At 37.2% G+C, this 21,774-nt stretch overlaps 1 protein-coding gene across 1 annotated transcript; it reads right to left on the bottom strand.

Annotated features, from left to right (window-relative positions):
* Positions 1 to 20,163: 20,163 nt before the first annotated feature.
* On the bottom strand, positions 20,164 to 21,710 carry LOC147292905 (thioredoxin-like protein YLS8). Its single transcript, XM_086232614.1, has 2 exons — positions 21,524 to 21,710; positions 20,164 to 20,778 (listed from the first exon to the last, which is right to left on the bottom strand). Exons 1-2 carry the CDS (start codon positions 21,641 to 21,643, stop codon positions 20,470 to 20,472), a joined length of 429 nt encoding a protein of 142 aa, XP_086088740.1. The 5' UTR covers positions 21,644 to 21,710; the 3' UTR covers positions 20,164 to 20,469.
* Positions 21,711 to 21,774: the final 64 nt, after the last annotated feature.

The raw sequence follows: 21,774 nt of genomic DNA, 5'->3' as shown, positions 1-21,774 counted from the left end.
ATTGGTATCTTTCTGATAAGGGCATTCGTATTCATTTCACTAAAACTAATCGATTTAGTTTCGAGATAACATTTGAGTAAACCCTAGACTTTTGGTTAAGTTCTAAGGGTAGTTGGGTCATTTTATGTAACCCTCGAGAAATGGAATGGAACGTGATTGGAGATTCTGAGAATACTTTGTTCTTAATTACCTAAATTCAATTGAAAAGATAATTGTGGGGAGCGAATAGGTTTTATATTGTTTGACATGTTGACATGAATGGACAAACTCCAGAATTTGTTCTGATGACGTTTTTGTGCTGTTAGTGCACTATATGGATTGCTAGGGATTGACCATTTGGTTGTTGATGTCCTAATGTTATTTAATTTATAAGGGAATGCCGATTGATTTGGTGTTGAATAATTTAATTAAATCATTGTGGAGTTGCTGAATTAAATGATGGATTTTACTGCTAATTGGAATAACAGAATATTTCGGTATATTGAATCAAATGGTAGTTATATAATTTAATGGATAACATGTTTGATATGAATTGAATACTTGGATAAGAGGATTGTTATGGAATGTACAAATGTGATGATTTGCTATTACTTGGACAATCAATAAATTTGGAATGTGCTTTAATTGAATTAAGTTGAGAATTTGACGAGGATTGGATAAGGCAATGGGACCCCAGTTGAAGAATAAATATTAATTGTTTTTATTTTGGGCTCATTAAAATTGTATTTCTTTAAATGTTAGCTTCCATGAATAAAATATATTTTGATAAAATCTGGTTTTAAATTTTAAAAAGGCTTACGTATTTTAGGGAATTTGAGAATACAATGTCAGACAGTCAGGCGTTGTACTCTTGAAATCCTTAAAGTACGTGCCGCACATGCCCGGGGTTCGGGGTGTGATAGAGCCGACCCAAACGCATGTTCTCATGTGCAGACACAAAACCCATGTGTGATCTGATCGGACATGGACAGGCCGACCGAGCCGATCCGGTAGGTAGTGATCCCCTCAAGTCGTAATTGGCTGTGACTAGAGTTTGAAAGGATGTTCGCCCAAGGCCGAGCCGAACCGAACTGGGATAACTGAGGAAAGATGAACACTCAATCCTTGGGATGATCTTCAGATTGGGTCGGACCGGGCGCGAGAGATTTGCCATGATGAGCCGATCAGAGCTGGCAAGTAGGGTGTCGAGTTGATATGGTGACGTGGAGACCCGAGTTTTGACCGTTGAAAAGTCAAACCTGAAGATGGATCTGATCGGCCACGTGTCGAGCCATGATTGGCTGTTGGATCGGTGTGGGTTTATCCACAAACAGAGAATATGGATGACAGCCCATGACAATGCTATTTTCGAACTTGTTTATCCATGAGAATTTTATATGCTATGATGCCATAAACCAAATCCAAATTAAAAATTGCTGAAAAAACAACTAGTTGCTATTAACATCAAATTCTACACATTCCAAATCACTTAACAATTCAAGAACAAGATCAGATCCAAAAAACATAAATTTGAGGAACATGGAGAGAGAAAAAATAGAGAGAGAAAGAGAGAAGGCATTGATAGGTATGGACGCATTCAAAGATGGTAGTGGCATGGCTGAAGAGCTTTTTGGAGAGAGGATGATGCCAGAACACAGAAATCGCCGGCGAGGATGACGACGGCTTCTCTCCTTTGAAATGGCGGGCCTAGGGGTTGTTTAGATCTTCTGATGACATCATTGGACTCGGGATGACGAGAGGAAGCCATCCTTGGCGGTTCGGAACCTCGTCATCGCCGAAATCAGCTGATCGCCGGCGAGGGAACTCAGGTTTGCCTAGATCCGATCCAGCGTCAACGTTAGCTTTCATGGCGAGTGGAATACAGGGGGAGGAAGAGGAGAGACGAGAGGATCTGGACCGGTATCTACGGCAACTCTCACGGGGGGAGAGAGACGCACAAAGATGAGAGAGAAAGAGAGAAAGAAAGAGAGAGAGACAGAATGAGATAAATGAATCTCATTTTCTGATTTTCAAATGGGAAGGGGCACAACTGAAATTACAACAAAAATAAAAATCAATAGTAGCTGTATATCCATTGACTAGGGGGTTTAGGCAAAAATTTAAGTAAAATAAGGGGTTATGAAGTAACTACGTACAAGAATAGTTGGAGGCTATGAATTAACTAAGGTAGAATTAGGGGTTTATAATTATTTACTAATATATATATATATAATACCTTTTTTCTTCAATCAACGACTGCAAGTCTTCTTTGAATTCAAAAGAAAATCCATCTGGGCCATATATAACCCATTTTGGGTATGGTATAAACAGTGTGACTTAATGAATCTCTTTATACAAAAAAAGAAAAAAAAGAAACCATTCTTGTTGTCATCCTTTCTCTGTAAAGTCATGGCATACACAAAACAACCCAATCAATTATGTACTTAATCAATTGTTTCCTTTAAACAAACATCGAAGCATAACAATGGATTTGTGATTAAAGTCTATTTTTTCTATTACCAAAATCTGGACAATAATAGATCTATCACTGAAATCAGGCCGGCCAATAATCGATATGTTACCGAAATCATGACCACTAGAAATAAAATAAAACCAATAAACTAACTATTAATCCTGTGAAAGCATGTTTCAGAACCATTAACATGGAAAAAAAAAATATTCTCAAATCTGGGTTCATACGAATATAGGTAATTTCTTGGTTTCTTTTTTCCTTTTTTTTGTATACCTTTTAAGAACCAAATCATTGTTTAAGAAGCAATATATTCAAAAACCCAATTAGTAAAAAGAGGAGATGTTGACAAACGAGAAAAAGAAAACCAAACACCCAACCTGAGAGAGAGAGAGAGAGAGAGAGAGAGAGAGAGAGAGAGAGAGAGAGAGAGAGAGAGAGAGCTTCGGCGTGGAGAAGGAAACGTCGGAGCCGAAGACATCAGAGTCGGAGATAGAACTGGAGACGGGAAGCAGATCAAGGTCGTCAAGAGGAACACCAGTTTGGAGAAGGGGAAGAAGCAACGAGAGAAATTTCCAAATTTTCAAATAGTTGGGAAGGGATCCAAAAGTATTTTGTTCAATTTTATAGCTATGGGACACTTTTTTTTTATTATTATAATGAATTTTAAATGTAAATCAAATGTGTTACAGGTATCTCATCTTCATTGGATTGTGACACCAGGTCAGATTGATGACCTGGCATCCCAGTGATATGGAAGTTATGCTCAACCCTTATTATGATGGAAGACGATTACAAAGGAAAATTAAAAAGCTGAAACACAAATACACAATATGGCAAATAGTGAGAGCTAGAATGAGCACCTTTTGAAATAATGGAGGTTAACACTTAAAGAGAATCTCCAATCCTTCCTCTATATATTCTTCAAATTTGCTGATAAATTTGAGTAAAAAGTTAAATATAAGGAAGAGTACTCTAATGGTAATGTTAAACTTTTTCCCAAATCTTTTTTAAAATGTGCATCTTATCCTAAATTATCATTTATTTATTCCCTCCAAAACCTACTTTCGTCCATATTTTTTTCTTGAAAAATCTCTCACAACTTGATTTGGGGGTCCCTATCCATCTAACTTATTTGGGGAAAGTTTTAGAGAAATCTCAAATTTGAAAAAAGTTAATTTGGGAAATGATTGGAGGTGAGTTTTGAGTCATTTTTCCTCAAATTTAAATTTAAGGAAAGGTTTAAGGGACAATTGTAGTTGCTCATGGTATAATATAGTTAAGTCATGTAACTCAATGGTTAAGGTAACAGCATTTGCACCTCTACACCCAGAATTTCAAGTTGGAATCTCCTCATTAGTATTTTTTGATAAAAAAGAAAATAGAGTGTAATAATATTCAGGAAAAATAAAGATAAAAAGAATAGGAATTCTCAAATTCTCTAGCTTGCTGAGTCTTTTTTATCATACATGTCGATAATATTTTTTTAGGACAATTTATTGCTCAAATTAAAAATATATTTCTTCACTAACTTAAGTAGTGAAGATCAGTTAAATAATTTTTTATTTTTTATTTTTTGTAGAATGGAGGGCTTAAGCCCAAAAAGAGAACAACACTACAAAGCCAAAGACTTGGCTCGACCAATACCAACAAGGTCACTGTTCAAAACAGAATTAACAGCAAAATGGAGGGGAAACAAAAATATGGAGACCTAAACTAAGATCATGACTAAGCCTTGCCATAAAATCAGCAACAGAGTTTACCTGTCGATAGACATGTTCAATTCTGCATAACCACTTTCTCCTCATAAGCTCTTGGCAGCAGTAAATAATGCTAAACTAAGGGTGATTAACCCCAATAAACCTCATAACAAGCTGAACAACTGAAATAAAATCACAATCCACCAAAATTTGCCTATAGCCTTTATTCCAAGCAAGAGTAAGATCATGGAGCAAACCCCATAACTCAGCTTCCAGAGTTCTGCCAATTCCCAAGTTTATGAAAAAACCCTTAAGCCAAATCTCATTGCTATCACATAATTAATCCTCCAAAACCAATATGACTTGTGGAATTAGAGCAACTCCCATCAACACTTAACTTGACCCATCCATAAGGAGGAGCATACAACTTGATAACCACAAGGACTTTAGGAAGCTTAAGAAAGTCAACCTTATTAACTTCATACCATTCACGAGAAAATTGAACAATGATAGCTTGAGGGTTACTGTGAGACCCGTATTTTTTCAAGTTTATTTTGAAAACTATTTTAAATATTCTGAGAATTTATTTCACAAATAAAATGTTTGGGGTATATTTTTAATTATTTTCCTTTTATTTATGTTCGAATCGAATTTGACTTTTTGATTTATTGGGCTTTTGATTTCAAGTTTTGACTTGTTGAAAAGGTCTCGAATCCACGAGTTCATAGACGTGAAGCGTATGTCTATCAGAGTTACGGTTTGAGAGATACGGGTATTTGAAGTAAGGGGCGACTTTGTAATTTTACACACTTGGGTTTTGAAAACCCAAAATCATTTTTATCCTCTCATTTCCCTCTCCTCCCTCACACAATCTCTCTTCTTTCTCCCTGATCTCTCTTTTCTCTCTCCTCTATGTCACCTTCGCCGCCCCTCTCTCCAACGCGTGTGGTGCTGTCCGGTGGCCAACTCCGAATGTGCTAGCCGGGTTCTACTCGACTCCTCCTCATATTCATTCTCATGCCCACTGATCACCCATCCGAGCCATCATCGCGACAAATCGATGTGAAGATCGAGAGGAAACTCTCGTCGGCGATCTCATTTTTCCAGCCAAGACGCGATGTCGGACCACCATCATTGGCTCCCTCTCAATGAACTGAGCACGATGACATCCTCCCTTTGCCTCAACAACCCTCCATGACGGCGATTCGACGGCGAAAGACATGCGGCTGCTACGGCAGGTTTTCCTACAAATCTGACTACGCTTTTTCGTTGAGTGAGGTAGCAAACTAGATCTTCTCTCTCTCCTCTTGCTATTGATCGAGTTTGATTGAGCCAGATGTGAATTCAATTCGAATCCCCTATTTTGCAGCCACGGCCGCCGTAGCTCCACCTTGTATGGCGGCGATTTGGATGGTTTTCTCCGTTGTTATGCCCATTCGGAAACCCCATAAGTTTTTCCAAGTCCCTTGGTACACGAGCTCATTAAATCTTGTTCTTGATGCCGTCATGCTGCTAGATTCGATATATGAGAAAAGACGTCGTTGAAGGGCAAATCGGTCGTTCCACTTGGTTTCACTGTGGGTGAAATTAGATAGTTGGTTTATTGTATTGTTTGCTTGTATGAAATTGTTTGCTAGGATTTGGTTAAGTCTAGGCTTGAATCCTGATGATAGAAATGAGGATGGATTTGAGCATAAGTGAATAATTGAGAATATTTATGGATGCCAGGAGTTTATTGCGATTAATGTGAATTGATTATATGGTGTGAATGGTTTGAATTGAGATTTATGATTGATGATTAGGCAATTAAAATTCTAGGATTATTATTTATGATCATTGTGGATTATTGAGATGCCATGAGGATTATAATCTTGGTTGTGAATTATTTTTGTTGAGGTTGTTGGAATATTATTCATGATTATTGTTGTATTATTGTTGACATGAGTTGATAATTATTATTCATGCTTTGATATTATTATGGATTATTATTGAGTATAGAAATTGAGGAAATATTGAGGATTATTCTTTGAGGTTTATGTTTAAGTCATTTCACTTATACGAGCTCTAGTGAGCTTACCAGATTGTTTGTTTAAATGACCCGGTGTACCATGGACATGGTGCAGTGTGGTTGTTGATATTTTGTAGGTTAAGCAAGCTAATAAGGCAGTGGGGAGAAGATGAGACAGTGGGACCATTGATTTTGTTAACTGTTTTTGATACAGTGGTTTTACATAAATATTTTATTAGTAGTCTGATTTATTAAATTTATTTTACTTATTATCTTAAGTACATGACTCATTGTTTGAAAAAGAGTTTAAAGACAAGGTTTCAGTATTTTCACGTGCCCAGGGTTCGGGGTGTCATAGTTAACATGATATACAAAGTTCTCAGTGAAAACAATACTACATCTCCATTTCAACCAGTACCAAAGACCAAAGAGAAGCAAGAAAGGTCAATGAATCCCATAAGTACTAGAATACTATCCATGAATGAAAATCCAAAGCAAAGGATTGCACAAACTCATAACGCATCCCAACACTATTCCAAACTTTTAAAGCAAACTTGCACCTTCTTAATGAATACTCCAAAGTCTCATGAAAAACACTACAACATGGACAATTAGGATTAGAAGCCAACTTCCTTCTACTCCTTTGTATATTAGTTAGAATTCTAGTATGAGCAAGCAGCCATAAAAAGGGTTTCAAATTAGGAGGGACTTTCAACTTCCACACAAAAAATCATAGGTCCAAAGAGCAGATCTATCCAAGTCAAAAAAAGAGAGATAAAACAGTTTTGACTGAAAAATCACCAGAAGAAAAAGTAGCACTCCAGATACATCTATCATCACCACTCTCACCAAAGCCAACATGAATATTAAAGATCTTATCAACAAAGTCAGCAAGAAAACAAGAGGAGAGCCGCTCTAAATTCCAGCCATTATCAGATAAAAAATCACTGACAGTCATTGCAAGAACCTCATCAGGTAAAGGAAAGAGAGCAACCTATTTAAGACCCCCACAACTAGACTAATTGTCTTTCCAAAAAAGCACTTGGGAGCCACTACCAATCCATCATTTCAAATTTGTAAGAATCTGAGCCCTATACATGACCCCCCCACTAGGTACAGCCATATAAAAACTTAGGTTAGAGACTTCCACAATGCTGTGACCCTTGGGATACTTGCCATTAAGCACCTGAGCCCACAAGCCAGTGTCATTCTGCAATAGCTTTCAACTGGTTTTGGCTAACAGAGCCTGATTCACAAGCCATTGATAGCTTAATACTTAACAGAAGTTACAGAGTGCATAATAAGCTCAAGTTAGACATCTTCCTCTCAAGCTAGTTTCCCACAAAATCTCTCTAATAAACCTCCATTGAAGCCTATCATAAGCTCTAAAGAGGTCAATTTTCTAAGAAAAAAAACCTTCTTGCCCTTTATGAATTCAAAATTTGTGAAGCAATTCCTAAGCAATTATCACGCCTCTCGGGAACAAAGCTAACTTGAGTTTGACTCACAATACTGGGCATAAAAGGTCTAAGCCTCTAAACAAGAATCTTGGAAATCACTAACCGCCTTCCACACAGCAGAAGTTGGGAGTGGAACCAAGGCAAGAAGAGTGTTGTTAAGGCCTTCAGGAATACTTGCAATTGCAAAGCAATTAACAACCCTGTCAATAATATCAACACTACATAAAGACCAAAAAACCTGAAAAAACTTAGTAGGAATGCCATCTGGACTAGGGGCTTTGAGACCCCCGATAGAAAATAAGCTATTTGATGAGTGTTCATTTTACGTTATTTTATGATACTAACTCCCTAACCTAGAGTGTTAGAACTCGATACTTTGGTGTCTGTTATCTTGTTTTTGTGTTTTTAGGTCTAATGAAGCAAAAATAGGAAATAGGAGCAAATGGAGCTGTTTTGGGACATTTCTTGGACAAACTAGGAAACGAGCAGAAATCCTAGTCAAATAAGGATTCCTAGTCACAAGATGAAACATCAAGCCCATAATCATCATTGTCAAGCCAGAAATGAGAAATCCTAATTGGAGCAGGAATTCCTGGTTGAACTAGAAAACCTAATCCTACTAGGAAAATGAGTCATGATGAGACTAGGAGTCACTAGGGGCAATATGGTCATTATGAGAAGTTGAAATGGACAAGGAATCCTAGTGGGACTAGGAAAGGTTGGTCAAAGTCAACTCTATCAAGTCAAGGTTCCAGAAGCTTCTAGAAGGTGGTGGACATCCATGGAAATGAGGGGCAAAATGGGAAGTCAAAGTCAATGGTCAAGGGTCAACTATGACATGTCATCAAGTCAAATGGGCCATGGGCCTAGGTGAAAGTCAATGGCAAGGTGGCAGCCCATGCATGCATGCGCATCCCATGCAAGCCCATGCACCTAAAAGCCCAAGTCCATCACGCCATGCAAGGTAGCAGCCCATGCACCTAAGAGCCCAAGTCCATCACCCCATGCAAGGTAGCAGCCCATGCACTGAAACCTTAGGGCCTATGTGCAACCCATTCAGCCCAAGTCATGTAGCCATGCGCAAGCTAGAAGGGAGGAAGCTCATCACGTCACTTGCAGCAGCCCATCCCATACAGCCATGCGCAAGCCATGCATCCCTAAAGCCCATCACGCCTACAAAGAGAAAGCCCAAGGAATCCTAGCTGAAAAAGAAGTCAAAACCCTGAAAAATAGAGCACCAATTTCGACAGCAATTCTGTAATTCTCCAGAGAGAACCAGGTAGCATGCCATATATGGTTTGAAAGATACGGATGTTAGCTTCGCAGGGAATTTTACAGATTTCGATTCCGAGTTCTCTAGCCCAAGATATGGTCATTTTAGTGGAGGTAGCGCAGCAGTTCCGCGAGCTGAAAATAAGTTACGCCCAAAAAGAGCCCAAATCAACCCAAGGCCCACTTTTGGCCGAAAATTAGAAGTCTTAAGGAGCAAGAAAGTCACTTAAGCCCATGTTCTTTTAATGAAACCCTAGCCACACCTTGTCTTCTCCTTGCCTCCCAAGGAATCCTCACCTCACCTCTATAAATATATCATATTCTCTCATTGTTTAGGGTTCCCATATTTTTATATTTTCAGAATTCAGAGAGAGGGGGAGGCCGAATTTCAGAGAGAGAGAGTGAGAGGGTGGCGCCACGTACTTCAGGGAGAATGAGAGACCATGTGCCGCAGACCTAGCTCACCTTTGCCGTGAGCCTCCTTGCTGCTATGTCTCTCCTCTTCTTCTCTCTTGTGCCGCTGCCACCCTCTTGTGATGTTCTTTGTTTTTCTTTTGATTTTCTTTTTTCTCTTTAGTTAATTAGTTTGTTCTTACTTTCATTGTGGATTTAATTATTATAATGAAAGTTAGATCTTGTATTTTCTTTATTAGTATGTTTTGAGTGTTTTATTGCTTTGCTAAGTTGGATGATGAAACTTTAATTGTGAGTTATGCAATGGTGAAACTTGTGATTTAATTTGATGTATGTAGTAAATCCTTGATCTCTAGTAAAATTGACTCTATTTGTTTCGCATCTTTGACTGATCACCTTAGGTTGCATGCATCTAGATTTATGTTGTGGAATTAAACAAGCTCAAAAGGATGATAGTTTCAATAGGCAACAAGTGGGTATCCTAAGATAATATTCATGAGAAAATGGATCATATATGACATACAGTACATTAATTTGGAGCTATGCGCTATGTGTTTATCGTTTTCACAAAACTTAATGACTCTTGCATGGATAACAGTTGCCCTAGGGAAGGCCTAACAAAGCTCTTAGGGAATATGCAAGTTAACTTACTAGGGGAGGCCTAAGAAGCTCTTAATATATGCATAAGGAGAACAATAGTTAGGAGTGTCCCCAAAAAGGCCTTCGGCTGGTAAACTTTATTACATTTATGCATTATCTTGAATTGCTTGGTTGTATTTCTATCAATTGGTGTGGATTTTGAATTCTTAGCATTGCAATTGTGTGTGTGTGTGTGTGTATGTGGTGTGTGTGAGTTTAACAATCTACAAACCCCCTCTGCCGTGTGTGTGTGTTTGGTGATTCTAATTGGTAAGTTGAATTGGTTTGATGTATATTTACCTATTTCTCGTGAGATCGACCTCGTACTTATACGCTATGCTTACATGAGCGATTCGTATACTTGCGAGCTACAACTTGGTATTCGTTTCTAAATTCCAAGTAAAACAAGTTATACAAAAAGGAGCAACACTATTCCAAATTTCAACTTCCAAAACAACACCATTCAGGACCGTAAGATCAGCAGCACCAAACTGAGAAAAAAATGTAGGAATCCCGTCCAAACTACCACACTCATTCTTCCTAGCAAAGAGATAATAATGCATGCCTTCCTTATCAGACACCCAAGAACCAGAAGAGTCAAATAAACCCTCTATTTTATTCTGTCTCCTCTTGATAACAGAAGAGAGGTGGAAAAATTTAGTGTTACAATTCCCCACTTTAAGCCAAGAATTCCTTAACATTTGAAGCAAAAAAAAATTCTTCATGCTCCAAGAGTTAAGTGTACTTTGCTTGTAACTCTTTCGATCTCCAAATTGGCTAAAAAAGGGGACAAGTTGTCTACACATACTCCTTTGAATCTCTCCAAGCCTAGCCATAATTCGTCTTTTCCTCTAGAAGGGACTACCAAACACTGAATGGTTCCACATTTTTAAAGCATTAGTTAGACCAACAGTTTTCTCAAGCACCTTCCCATTAAGACCAGACCAAGTGGAATCGACAAACCTAGTAAAATCTTGATGGAGCATCCACATAGCTTGAAATTTAAAAAGCTACAAATTTGCACTGGGAATTTGAGAAAAAGCCAAACTAATCCATATAGGGCAATAATCTGATTTAACTCTAAGTGCTTGACGAAGGCTTCAAGAAAAAGATACCTTAGAGATATTACAAATCCCCATGTCAAGCCTATCCCACAAAATATCACCAGTATCAAAGGTTTTACACCAAGTATATTGAGATCCAACAAATCCTAGATCAATCATGTCACGCCCCAATTCAGGATTAAAAGTTAATTTCAGATTAAGGTGTCAATCACACTCTAATTATAAAATTAACATCTATAACCAGAATGTGATCATGGAAAATAAAATAAATGGAAATAAACTTTATACTATTATTATACTACAAACTGGATTCAAGCTTAATTTACAACGTAAATCATACTTCTGTACAATACAACACTTACAATCTCAAAATCTAAATTAGCTCTGATTTGGTTTACGCTTTATCGATCACCTTAATTACTCCCGGTCAGTTTCACACTAACTTCCGCTACAATACCTGCAAAGTCTATGAGAGGATGAGCTCTAACCAACGGCTCAGTAGGGACATTCAACCTTATCATACAAAATTAAGATACTGAAACTCATTTAAACATACAACATGGAGCAAATAATATATGATATAATAATAATCTTATTAATGCATGAAAGTTATGCTACACTTCCTTGATTTAAGCCTCATAATATGGATAAAAAATTAATCCATATAATAAAACAAACAAGTCTGCACGTCCCATACAATGCATTTTACCATTGTGGCCACGAGTGTTCTATTATACAAATTAACACTCGATACATATTGAAATATAAATTGCAATACACATCTTCACTTTAACTGCAGTTAAAGTGCAAGATATCCTAACTTTCGCAACCGAAGGTCCCAATGCGCCATGGGGTTTAGATAATTTTATCAGTCACAACTGAAGGGGCTTCTCTTCCTGTGCACACTACGAAATTTTAATAACATAATTTAAATCCTCAATCCTTTCTCCACCACCGTAACATCAATTCTCAATGAATCATGATTCACATTCAAATAAATGCACGAATAATAATTTATAATAATAAACTCATTCCTATCAAGCTCAAGTAATTCAAATAATTCATATAAGTCACTATTAGCACACATATCGCATTTTTAAACAAAGATTCAATAAAATCAGGGACTAGGAAAAGGGGGAAAGACCCTATATAAAGCATAGCCCAGGTCAGATTAAAGGAAAGGACTGATTGATACTAAAAAGAAAAGACTGACCTAGGCGTGTGCGTGCATCTTTTTATTGCTGGGTTTTCTCTTCCATTCTTATGCTATTACTCTGGTTTTTAATTATGTTTATGTGTAACTAAACCTCAAGCTAGGGCAGGGCTACACCCTAGCAGGATGATATAGCAACTTTATTTTTATTTATCCATTAATATGATTCTTGGTTTGAACTTTTAATTGTTGTGGTTTGTACTGGTTATATGCCTGATGCTTGATCACCATGATGGTCTATGACTAAGTTATATGATGAAAAATTGAGTGAATGACACATTGATTTTGATGTATGCTTCTTGCAATTAAAAGGTGTAATTACTTAGGGTAAATACCATGCTATAAGAATTACATGATTATTTTGGTTACTTGAGTTCATTATCCTTTGCGTGTTTATATCTAGCCTAAATACCATAGGGAGATTGCATGTTGTAGGAATTATTCTAGCCTAAATGCCATAGGAAGAATAAATAAAGGATAACCAATCTTCAAATTGGAATTGCCCTTTTAATGGATGAATGATATATGTGTTATATTGGAAAGCTTGTGGTGGACGCCTGGCCTTAGTCCTTTATATCTTTGATTTTACCAACTTATAATCCCTTTAAATCTTCTTTTTAAATTTGTATTTTTATTTTACTGCATTCTGTAACGACCCGACCCAAAGTTGACTTTTAAAACTAAGAGACTTTCGTCTTTGACCTTGGGTCCGTTTGATAGATCTCGAGTCCACGAGTTCGTAGACACGTAGCACGCGTCGATCGGAGCTATGGTTTGAAAGTTACGGGCATTTGAAGTAAAGGGCAAACTTGTAATTTTTGCAAAAGGGGTTTTAAAACCCAAAACTCAGTTTTTTCTGGGGGACTCTCTCGGACATTCTCTCTCTCCCTCGCGTCTGTTCTCTCTCTGGCCCTCTCACCTTGCCGCGCCTGCCACCGGCGCGTGGCGGCGCGTCCGGCAGTGGGTGGCGACGGGACTGGCCCAGATCTTGTCGCCGTCCCTCCCTCTTCCTCCCCCTGGTGTCGGCGCAGTCCAGAAACATCTCAGAACCCGAGAACCCAGACTTCGCCGATTGGAGTTCCGGCGTTGACTCGCCGTTTCCGGCGTCTTCGCGGCCTAGCACCAGCCCAGAAAGCTTCCCCTCGTCGAGTCTAGCATAGTGGTGTGCTCCGATCGTCCATCCGACGCCTCTCGAAGACGAATCGACGCTGAGAAGGCCGGGAAGGCCGGCGACTTCCGCCGTCGATTCTGGCGTTTCCGACGACTGTTGGCCGTCGGTCCAGTTGTCAAAAATGACCCTCTAGGTACGAGTATTCTTTCCCCTAAGGTGTTGATTGTTAATTTTGTGAAATTTGTGAAGTTGGATTTTAGGGGTTTGAACCCATTTCGGGTTCTCTTTGATTTCGATTTTGGAAATTGATAATGGATGGTTTTTAGACAATTCTCAACCCTAATAACCTAAAATTGTTATTTGGAATTGAAAACTCTAGGAAATTATTGATTTTAGATTGTGCCGCCGCTGCCACCAACGGGTGGCGGCGGGTTGGATGGTTTTCTTCGTATTTTCCACTTCCCTAGGGTCCTAGTAGCTTAATTTTAGATTCGGTGACTATTTGGGGTTATTTTGTGTGCTGCTTATGGCCGGGCAGCCACCGTGTATGGTGGTTGGCCGATCGTTACGGTTGTTTAATAGCTAGTTGAAGAATCTATTGTATATGGTTGGTTGTCTGGTCTTAACAGGTACATAGGCTCGGAAATCTCATTCCCGATGCCGTTATGCTGCCGGATTTGGTATCTGAGCAGTGGAACTGTGAATGATGCTTATTGGATTGTAATGTAGAGTACTGTTATTGAATGGTTTGTTTTGTGTGATTGTTGCTTTATGTTAGGAAGACTAAAGGTAGGATTTGGATCATGAGAATGAATTGACGAGGATTTGAGGCGAAGGAATTAATTGGGAATTATAGCGTTGCTTAGAGGAGAGTCACCAAATTAGAGAAGGATTATTTATAGTCGAGGTTAATGATTGATGATTAGGCAGTTATTATATACAAATGATCAAACTAATTATTGAGGAAAAGTCAGTATGTTTCGAGTGACAGACAAGTGATGGTTTATACGCGGGGATCAAATTCGGAAGGATTCGGCAGAGTTCAGAGAAATTTTGGAAAAAATGTTGTGAGTTGGAAATGCGAGTACGGATTGGACGAGCCTGCTCATACGGAGAGACCCCTCCGTATGAGATTGTGGCTAGGATACGAGCCTGCTCGTACGGAGAGACCCCTCCGTATGAGATTGTGGCTAGGATACGAGCCTGCTCGTACGGAGAGACCCCTCCGTATGAGATTGTGGCTAGGATACGAGCCTGCTCGTACGGAGAGACCCCTCCGTATGAGATTGTGGCTAGGATACGAGCCTGCTCGTACGGAGTGACCCCTCCGTACGGGATTGTGGCCAGGATACGAGCCTGCTCGTGCGGAAGGGTCATCCGTACGAGATTGTGGCTAGGATTTGAGCCTGCTCGAGCGCGGGATTGTGGCCAGGACATTGTCTACAGTACAGGTACGAGGATGATGTGAGTTTTAAGAATAAGTGTTTCTGAGATATCAGTTTCCAAGGATAAATTCAGTTCAGAGCTTGACTTACGGTTAAGGGGATTTAAAATGGTTTTGAAAGGAGATTTTTGAAAGTAGTTGTAAAGCTGGAGGATTTCCAAGAAACGAAGTGTGTGAAGGTTGCTTGTATTGCATTTGTTTACTAGGACTTAGTGAAATCTAAGCTTGAATCGTGAGGACGGAAATGATGGTGTCTATGCATTGAGGATATTAATTAGGATGTGAATGATTGAGGTTGAGGTTAATGGTTTATGATTATGCAGTTGATTTGTCAGAGTACGATTATTATTATGTCACTTCACTTATACGAGCTCTAGTGAGCTTACCGGGTTGTTTGTTTAAATGACCCGGTGTACTATGTGTATTGTGCAGTGTGGTTGTTAGTGTTTTGCAGGTTAAGCAGGCTGAGGAGGCAGTGAGGAGAAGACGAGGCAGTGGGACCCACTTTAATTTGATTTATCTGATTTTATACAGTAAATTTTACATAAATGTTTTGGGCTCACACTCTTATTTACCAAATGTATTTAATTATTATGATAAGTGCATAGCTCATTCTTTGAAAAGAGGTTTAAAAGACAAAGTTTCAGTGTATTTTTGGGCCCTAGGATCGGGGTGTTATACATTCAATTCTTAAATAATCTCAAAACGTAATTCAAAATTTTCTTGTTTTACAAGTTCAGTACTTGGAGCATCTTTTCAATTGATTTCAGTCCTTGTAGGAATGACCTCGTATTTACCTTTGCTATACTAATAATAGCCTTGTTCTATTGAGAGTATATGTAGTGTTTTAACCTCTGTTTTGCAGGTGGCTAAAATTCTATCAACATGCACGAGTCTTGTCTCGAATGATAATTGTTCGTCCAATTCAAGTTCTCTCCAATCGAGAACATGTTAGATCTAACTGACATGGTCGTCCATAATTTATCCATTGTAGCTTCAAGTTGCGTTTCGTTTTCTCCAATCAGATGTGTTCGTACACTCAAGCTCTATCCATCTAGACTAGAATCAAATCATAAATCTCAATAAATTCTCGTTCGTCTATGATTCACATTTCAAACCCTTAAAAGAAATCTCGTCCTTGAGATTTTAAAAATCTTAATCATCAAGCAACGACTACTTCTATCAAGCTCACCAATGATAAGGTAATCACTTCTATCATCTTCAAATAATAAAATTCATAACCTCAAATAATACTTCAATCATCGAGATCCGATTGAGATTTCACACCTTATTGTCTCCTAGGACTGTTTAAATTGAATCCACAAATAGATCACCAATAACTTATATCCAAAATGACCTTCACATTTCAGAATTCAAATATCTCCAAAATTAGACAGCACCATAAACACTTACATCTCTTTCCTTCTAATCCCATTGGTGTTAATTAGAAACTTATCAAGAAATCGATAACACTCAATAGCTACGTACAATTTCAACTTATCAATCACAACTCATCTTAATTCTATACTAAAACCTCCAAGTGCAAAAGATTATCTCTCTCAATCATTTCCATGTTTGAAGCACATCCACATACACCATCAAACTTAAGGAATCTATAACTTTGCTTCACAAGATCCGAAAATTCTCTCAAATCAATTCTTTATAGTAACTTAGTATCACAAACTTAAAGGGAAAACCAATCCTCAAGATTCGTCACAAATTCAATCACTTAAATATCTAATCAACTCTTCACGACTAAAAGAAAATTTGTCACTCTGATGTAGGGTACACACTAGCATCAATTAAATCACTAATCTCACTTTCACTATGTTGCAAAAAGCTTAAAAGATCTATAATCTCGCAAGAGTTCTTCCAACCCAAATTTCTCAACATTTAAATCTCCCAAAAATTAAATATCTCTGGCATGATCTCCTTCTTACATTATACAATCCATCTCTAGTAGTAGTCACTATGATAACGCTTATAAATTATCAAGTACTCTATATCTAGATCCACAATTCTCCCAACCCATCAGTAACATATAAATTCATTGCCTTGGTATGTTACTCATTTCATCAACTTTCATACATCTCCAAGTCTAGAAGTTCCATCACCAGTCTTTATTGTCTAAATTCCTCAAATATAACATTCACCTTAACAACTTTCACAAATCGGTCTCCACTGATCGAGCCTAAAACAATATGAATGTCTTAATCAAGTCAATCAGATCTTCTCAATGCAATGTCACCATTTTCATTTCTCAAATGTCCTCGAGTTCAGCTTAATTCTAAATAACTCCCAAACATATTTTTCTTTCACAACTCCATACATGCATGTTTCGTATCTCCAAAGTCAGAATACTTCAAAGTCTCTAATCATCAAAACTGTTGTACTTCACTTCAACACCTAGCAGAAATCTATAAATCAAGTACTTAAACCATCAAATATCCTTGAATTCGTCCAAATCTCAAATCATAACCATGATTATTGTAGCCCGTTAACATTATACACCAGTCAGCAAAATTTCATTTACCATCCTCAAATTGCATCAAATATGAGATGCATGGTATGAGATGTGCATGCCTGTTTGTTCTATTATATGAATTAACGGGAATAGAGATGGAGTCAACATTGCATTCATGCATTATCATTTAATTTATTATATGATAACATGTTGTGTATCACTTAATTTAGTTTGGTTATTTATTTATGAAATTCTTTGTCCCTACTGAGCCATGGTTGAGCTCACCCCTAAATAGATTTTGCCGGTTATGATCCCGAAAACTAAAATGTTGGACACGTGGAAGGAAATTAGAGTTAGAGTTATACTTGGAAATTGTGTTAGTTTTTTCTTAATGTAAGAGTGTTTTATAATTATATATTGTATTAATTAGTTACGCTTTTGAAATCAAATCTTGTAGTTAGTCTGAGTGGTTTAGTATAAGAAAACTTACATTTTGTTATCTATTTTATTGGTCACAATGGCAACACATGGCCCATATCACATCCTGAATTTAAGGAAATGCTAAAACATTTACCCCCAGGTCCGGGATGTGACAATAATGCATTTTGTTTGTTGCATTTTTCGTGTCCGTACCTTTTTCTAATTTTCTTTGGCCCCCCGTCGAGTAGTGATGGACATTTTTTTTTTTTTTCTTTGTCATTAATCTTTTTATTTTTGGCGTTAATTTTTGTATCTCTATTTCACTGCACCAAGTTGGCCGGCTTGTAAGTTCTTATTTTTGGTGTACTCTTCTTCAGTTCTTCCAGAGTGGAGGCCTACAGGTTTTATGTCAAACGTCAAGACTATCTGTGTAAGACAATTTAAGAGAAGACATGATGAGATGAAAGTGACAAAGTATCTGTTAAACTACTGTGAAACTGTGAAGTTTTAGATGACATGACAATTCATACAGGTTTTAAGTGACAAAGTATTTGTTATATACTAAGTGTAATTTTAGAACGGTTGGATTTGTTATCAAAGTTGTAGAAACAGTAGCTATAACTTGTTGACCTTTTGCTGAATCTACCTATTTGCAGTCTTTTGCTTTTTTGCTTTATATATATATATATATATATATAGGAGACCAATTGGATGAAATTTAGCACCTGCTTGATTCTTAGATATTAAGTTATAGATATTGATCATGTACTTTTTATGAGTTTGAATTGGCCAATGCACATCATTAATTTTCTAAGTGTTTCTTTGTGCGACAAGCTTGTTGTGTTACCTTCACTTGAGTATAAGAATGAGGTTTTGATTGGGTGTATAAGGGGATCTTGCAACTATTAATTGGCTTTTATATGTTATGCAGTAATTAATAAGAGGTTAATTATTCTTTACTTCCCCATTTGCATAGGTATTGAGATTTATGGCTTAAAGATGCATATAGTAGGTGATCACATCCAAGTGACAGTTTAATGTAGTAGTTTGAACTTTGAATGTACAGAGCACAAAATGACAACTCTGAGCACTTTACAATTTTATTATAAACATTTTAATCTCGGGTCTCAAGTCTCGGTTCTCAAATCTCGGGTATCAAGTCTTGGGTCCAACCTCTAAGTCTAAGGCCCCGTTTGGGATTGTTGTGGAGGACCTAAAAGCTGCTGTGGATGACAATTCTCAATCACCCACAGCAGGTTTGGTGTTTGGTAAAAAAATGAAAAAGTGTTTTGCCCCACAATTCTCAACTCCCCACAGCAAAAATAGAAAGCAAGTTTGTATGTGCTTTTGAAAGCTGCAGTGAATCACAGCAACAATGAAAATTTTATTTTACCCATAATACCCTCATTTTAGTAATTATAAATAATCACAGCAGTTTTACATTACAATTTACCAAACACCTTCATACTGCTTTTTGTACTCACAGCACTTTTGAAAATATAATTTACCAAACACTCAACTGCTTTACTTCACAGCTGTTTTTTCTCATAGCAATCCCAAACTAAGCCTAAATCCTAATACAATTAGCTTATTCAAAAAATATATATATCATTTTCAAAAATATCAACCAAATAAATTTTCAAAAATTTAAAAATTTAAAAATTTAAAAACAATTTTTAAGTTTCATACCAAACAAGTTTTCATATTTTAAAAACTGGATTTAAAATCTCATATTTAAAAAATAAATCCATGTTTTTTTTTTTTTGGAATGGATACCAAATTTTCCAAATGAAGACCCAAACAAACTCTAGATCTGCCATCCTCAAATAAAGTTGGTAGAAGGTTCTTGCGCTGAATTGTAAAAAAATTCCTCCAAATGGCTTTATCTAAACCATATTTAAGAATACGAAAAAATTATTGGGTATAACTGATATACCGCTACGTGGTATAACCAATCCAACGTATAAAAGTATTATTGGACAATGTATTTATACTTGTAGGGTATAATATTAAAAACATTCGCTCATATTATAACACATAGACTGATTATATCACATGATAGTATATCGATTATCCAAAATAATTTCTCAAAGAATATTAGCAAGCAAACAGATAATTTTTTTCAGAATATCTTCAAGGAGGTCATTTCTCAACTTTTCCAGGTTTACACCAATCATCAAGTAAATAATCCGCATCTCTGTTATTCCAAGTATGGTCATCAATAGAACAGACTTTAGAAAGTAAAGGCTCATGATCCAACTAGTTATCCTTTCAAAAAGTAATACTCTGGTCATTCCCAACTCTCTAAATACCAGACTCAAAGCACCAGAACTGCAGAACAATTGACTTTTTTTGTTTTTTGTTTTTAATAAGATCAGAACAGTTGACCTAAGATGCTTGTTATGGTTACTTCTTTTAAAGTAAAAATTTTAAAAAATCTTATGGAAATGCAAGATCTTAATAACATCTAGACAGAGAGCAACAAAAAAGATCCAACAACAATGCTGCATGCAAGCAATTATTAACATAATAATATTATTAAGAAACACTTACAGTATTACACACACTGCATAAGAAAGCATTAGATACAGTCTGCAAAGACAACATTTAGAAACGTTGTTTTCCCTACCTGTGAAATACTCATGTTCTGTCCACAAATCACCTATAAACACTTGATGGAACTCCATCCAAACCAAAAGATTTCCAGTACATTAAAATCTAAAACCTAGAAAAATTAAGTCCATGACCAAAGTAGGGTTTTAAATGTTTGTCTTACAAAGTCTGAAATGAATGATTACATGTCAAGCCGGCTTAGTAGCGGTACTTGGTGGAGTAATCCTTGGGAGCAATCACCAGACCACGTCCCTTCCTTGCCCCACGGTACACTGTCTCGACGATGTCAATGAACTCTTGCTTGTCCTTGAGAGCCCAGTTGATCTTGTTGTTGTTCCCAGTGCCAAGGTCAATCATAATGTGTTTGTTTCTGAAGAAGAACATGATTGTGGATGGGTCATACAGTTCATACATTGTGTTGAAATCAGGTACCTCCGTGATGTCCACGAGGTAAATCACAGCAAAGTTTTTCAGTGTCTCGGCAACACCAGCTAGCACTTCATCCATCTAAAAAACAAACAATCCAGAAATTAACCAGCATTCAAATCAAGGTTAACAAAAAAATAAAGTCCATATAGACATGCATAACCAAAACAAAACAGCGATAAAAAGAATTAGAAAGTTAAGGACCACAACAGGGACAGGACAGTGCTTATGTCCCTCTAGGGTACATGAAATAAAGAATATTATTAAAACAAACGTTATTCCAATAATTCCATATCCAACTGACCCTGTAAAAAAGAAAAAAAAAAAAAAAAAACACACACGCACACACACAAACACAGATCCTCAGCCTCAGCCTCCGATACAATAAATTGGGTTCTGAGTTATGACTCCAAATCTCTTCCAAGATATAACAATACCAAATTACCTAATAATTTGGCTTTGTACGACCAAAATTTGAGATCAGCGAAAATCAAAGACTGCTTCTTCCTTAGTAAAATTTAGCCAAATTAGTCTTGCAACTTTTATTTTGTTTAGATGTTGGCCCCAATTCCCTTATAAGTCCCAAGTACCTCAATCTGTACTGCAAAGTTCAAGAATTTACACCATGACTTCAAAGAGTTCATATACACATACAAATATATATATATATATATGATGTAATAAAACCCTTACTACGCGACCCACATACTAGTCTCCCCTCAAAATTAGGGTTTCGCTAAATAAATAACTGAATGACTTTTTCATCAAATATAAAAAATAAAAACACAGGAAAAGAAAGGGAAAATTGGGGGTTTTCCGTTCAAACCTGCATACAGGTCTCATCCCAGTCATGGCCGAATCGGATGAGGACGAGACGCTCCTCCTCAGCGAGGATCGCCTGATCCACGGCCCATCCAGAGTGAAGGTGTGGTAGCAGATACGACATCGTTTCCTTATCCCTCTCCTGAAGAATTATTGAAACTGCAAGAGTTGTTTGATATTCTAATTGTTTGCGAAGATCATAGGCATATTTATACACGCAAGTACGCAAACCCCTGTCTTTCTGATTTCCTTTTT

This window comes from Dryas octopetala, chromosome 2 (assembly GCF_963921425.1).
Source record: "Dryas octopetala chromosome 2, drDryOcto1.1, whole genome shotgun sequence".
NCBI classification, from domain to species: domain Eukaryota; kingdom Viridiplantae; phylum Streptophyta; class Magnoliopsida; order Rosales; family Rosaceae; genus Dryas; species Dryas octopetala.
This window is presented reverse-complemented; position numbering and strand designations above follow the sequence as displayed.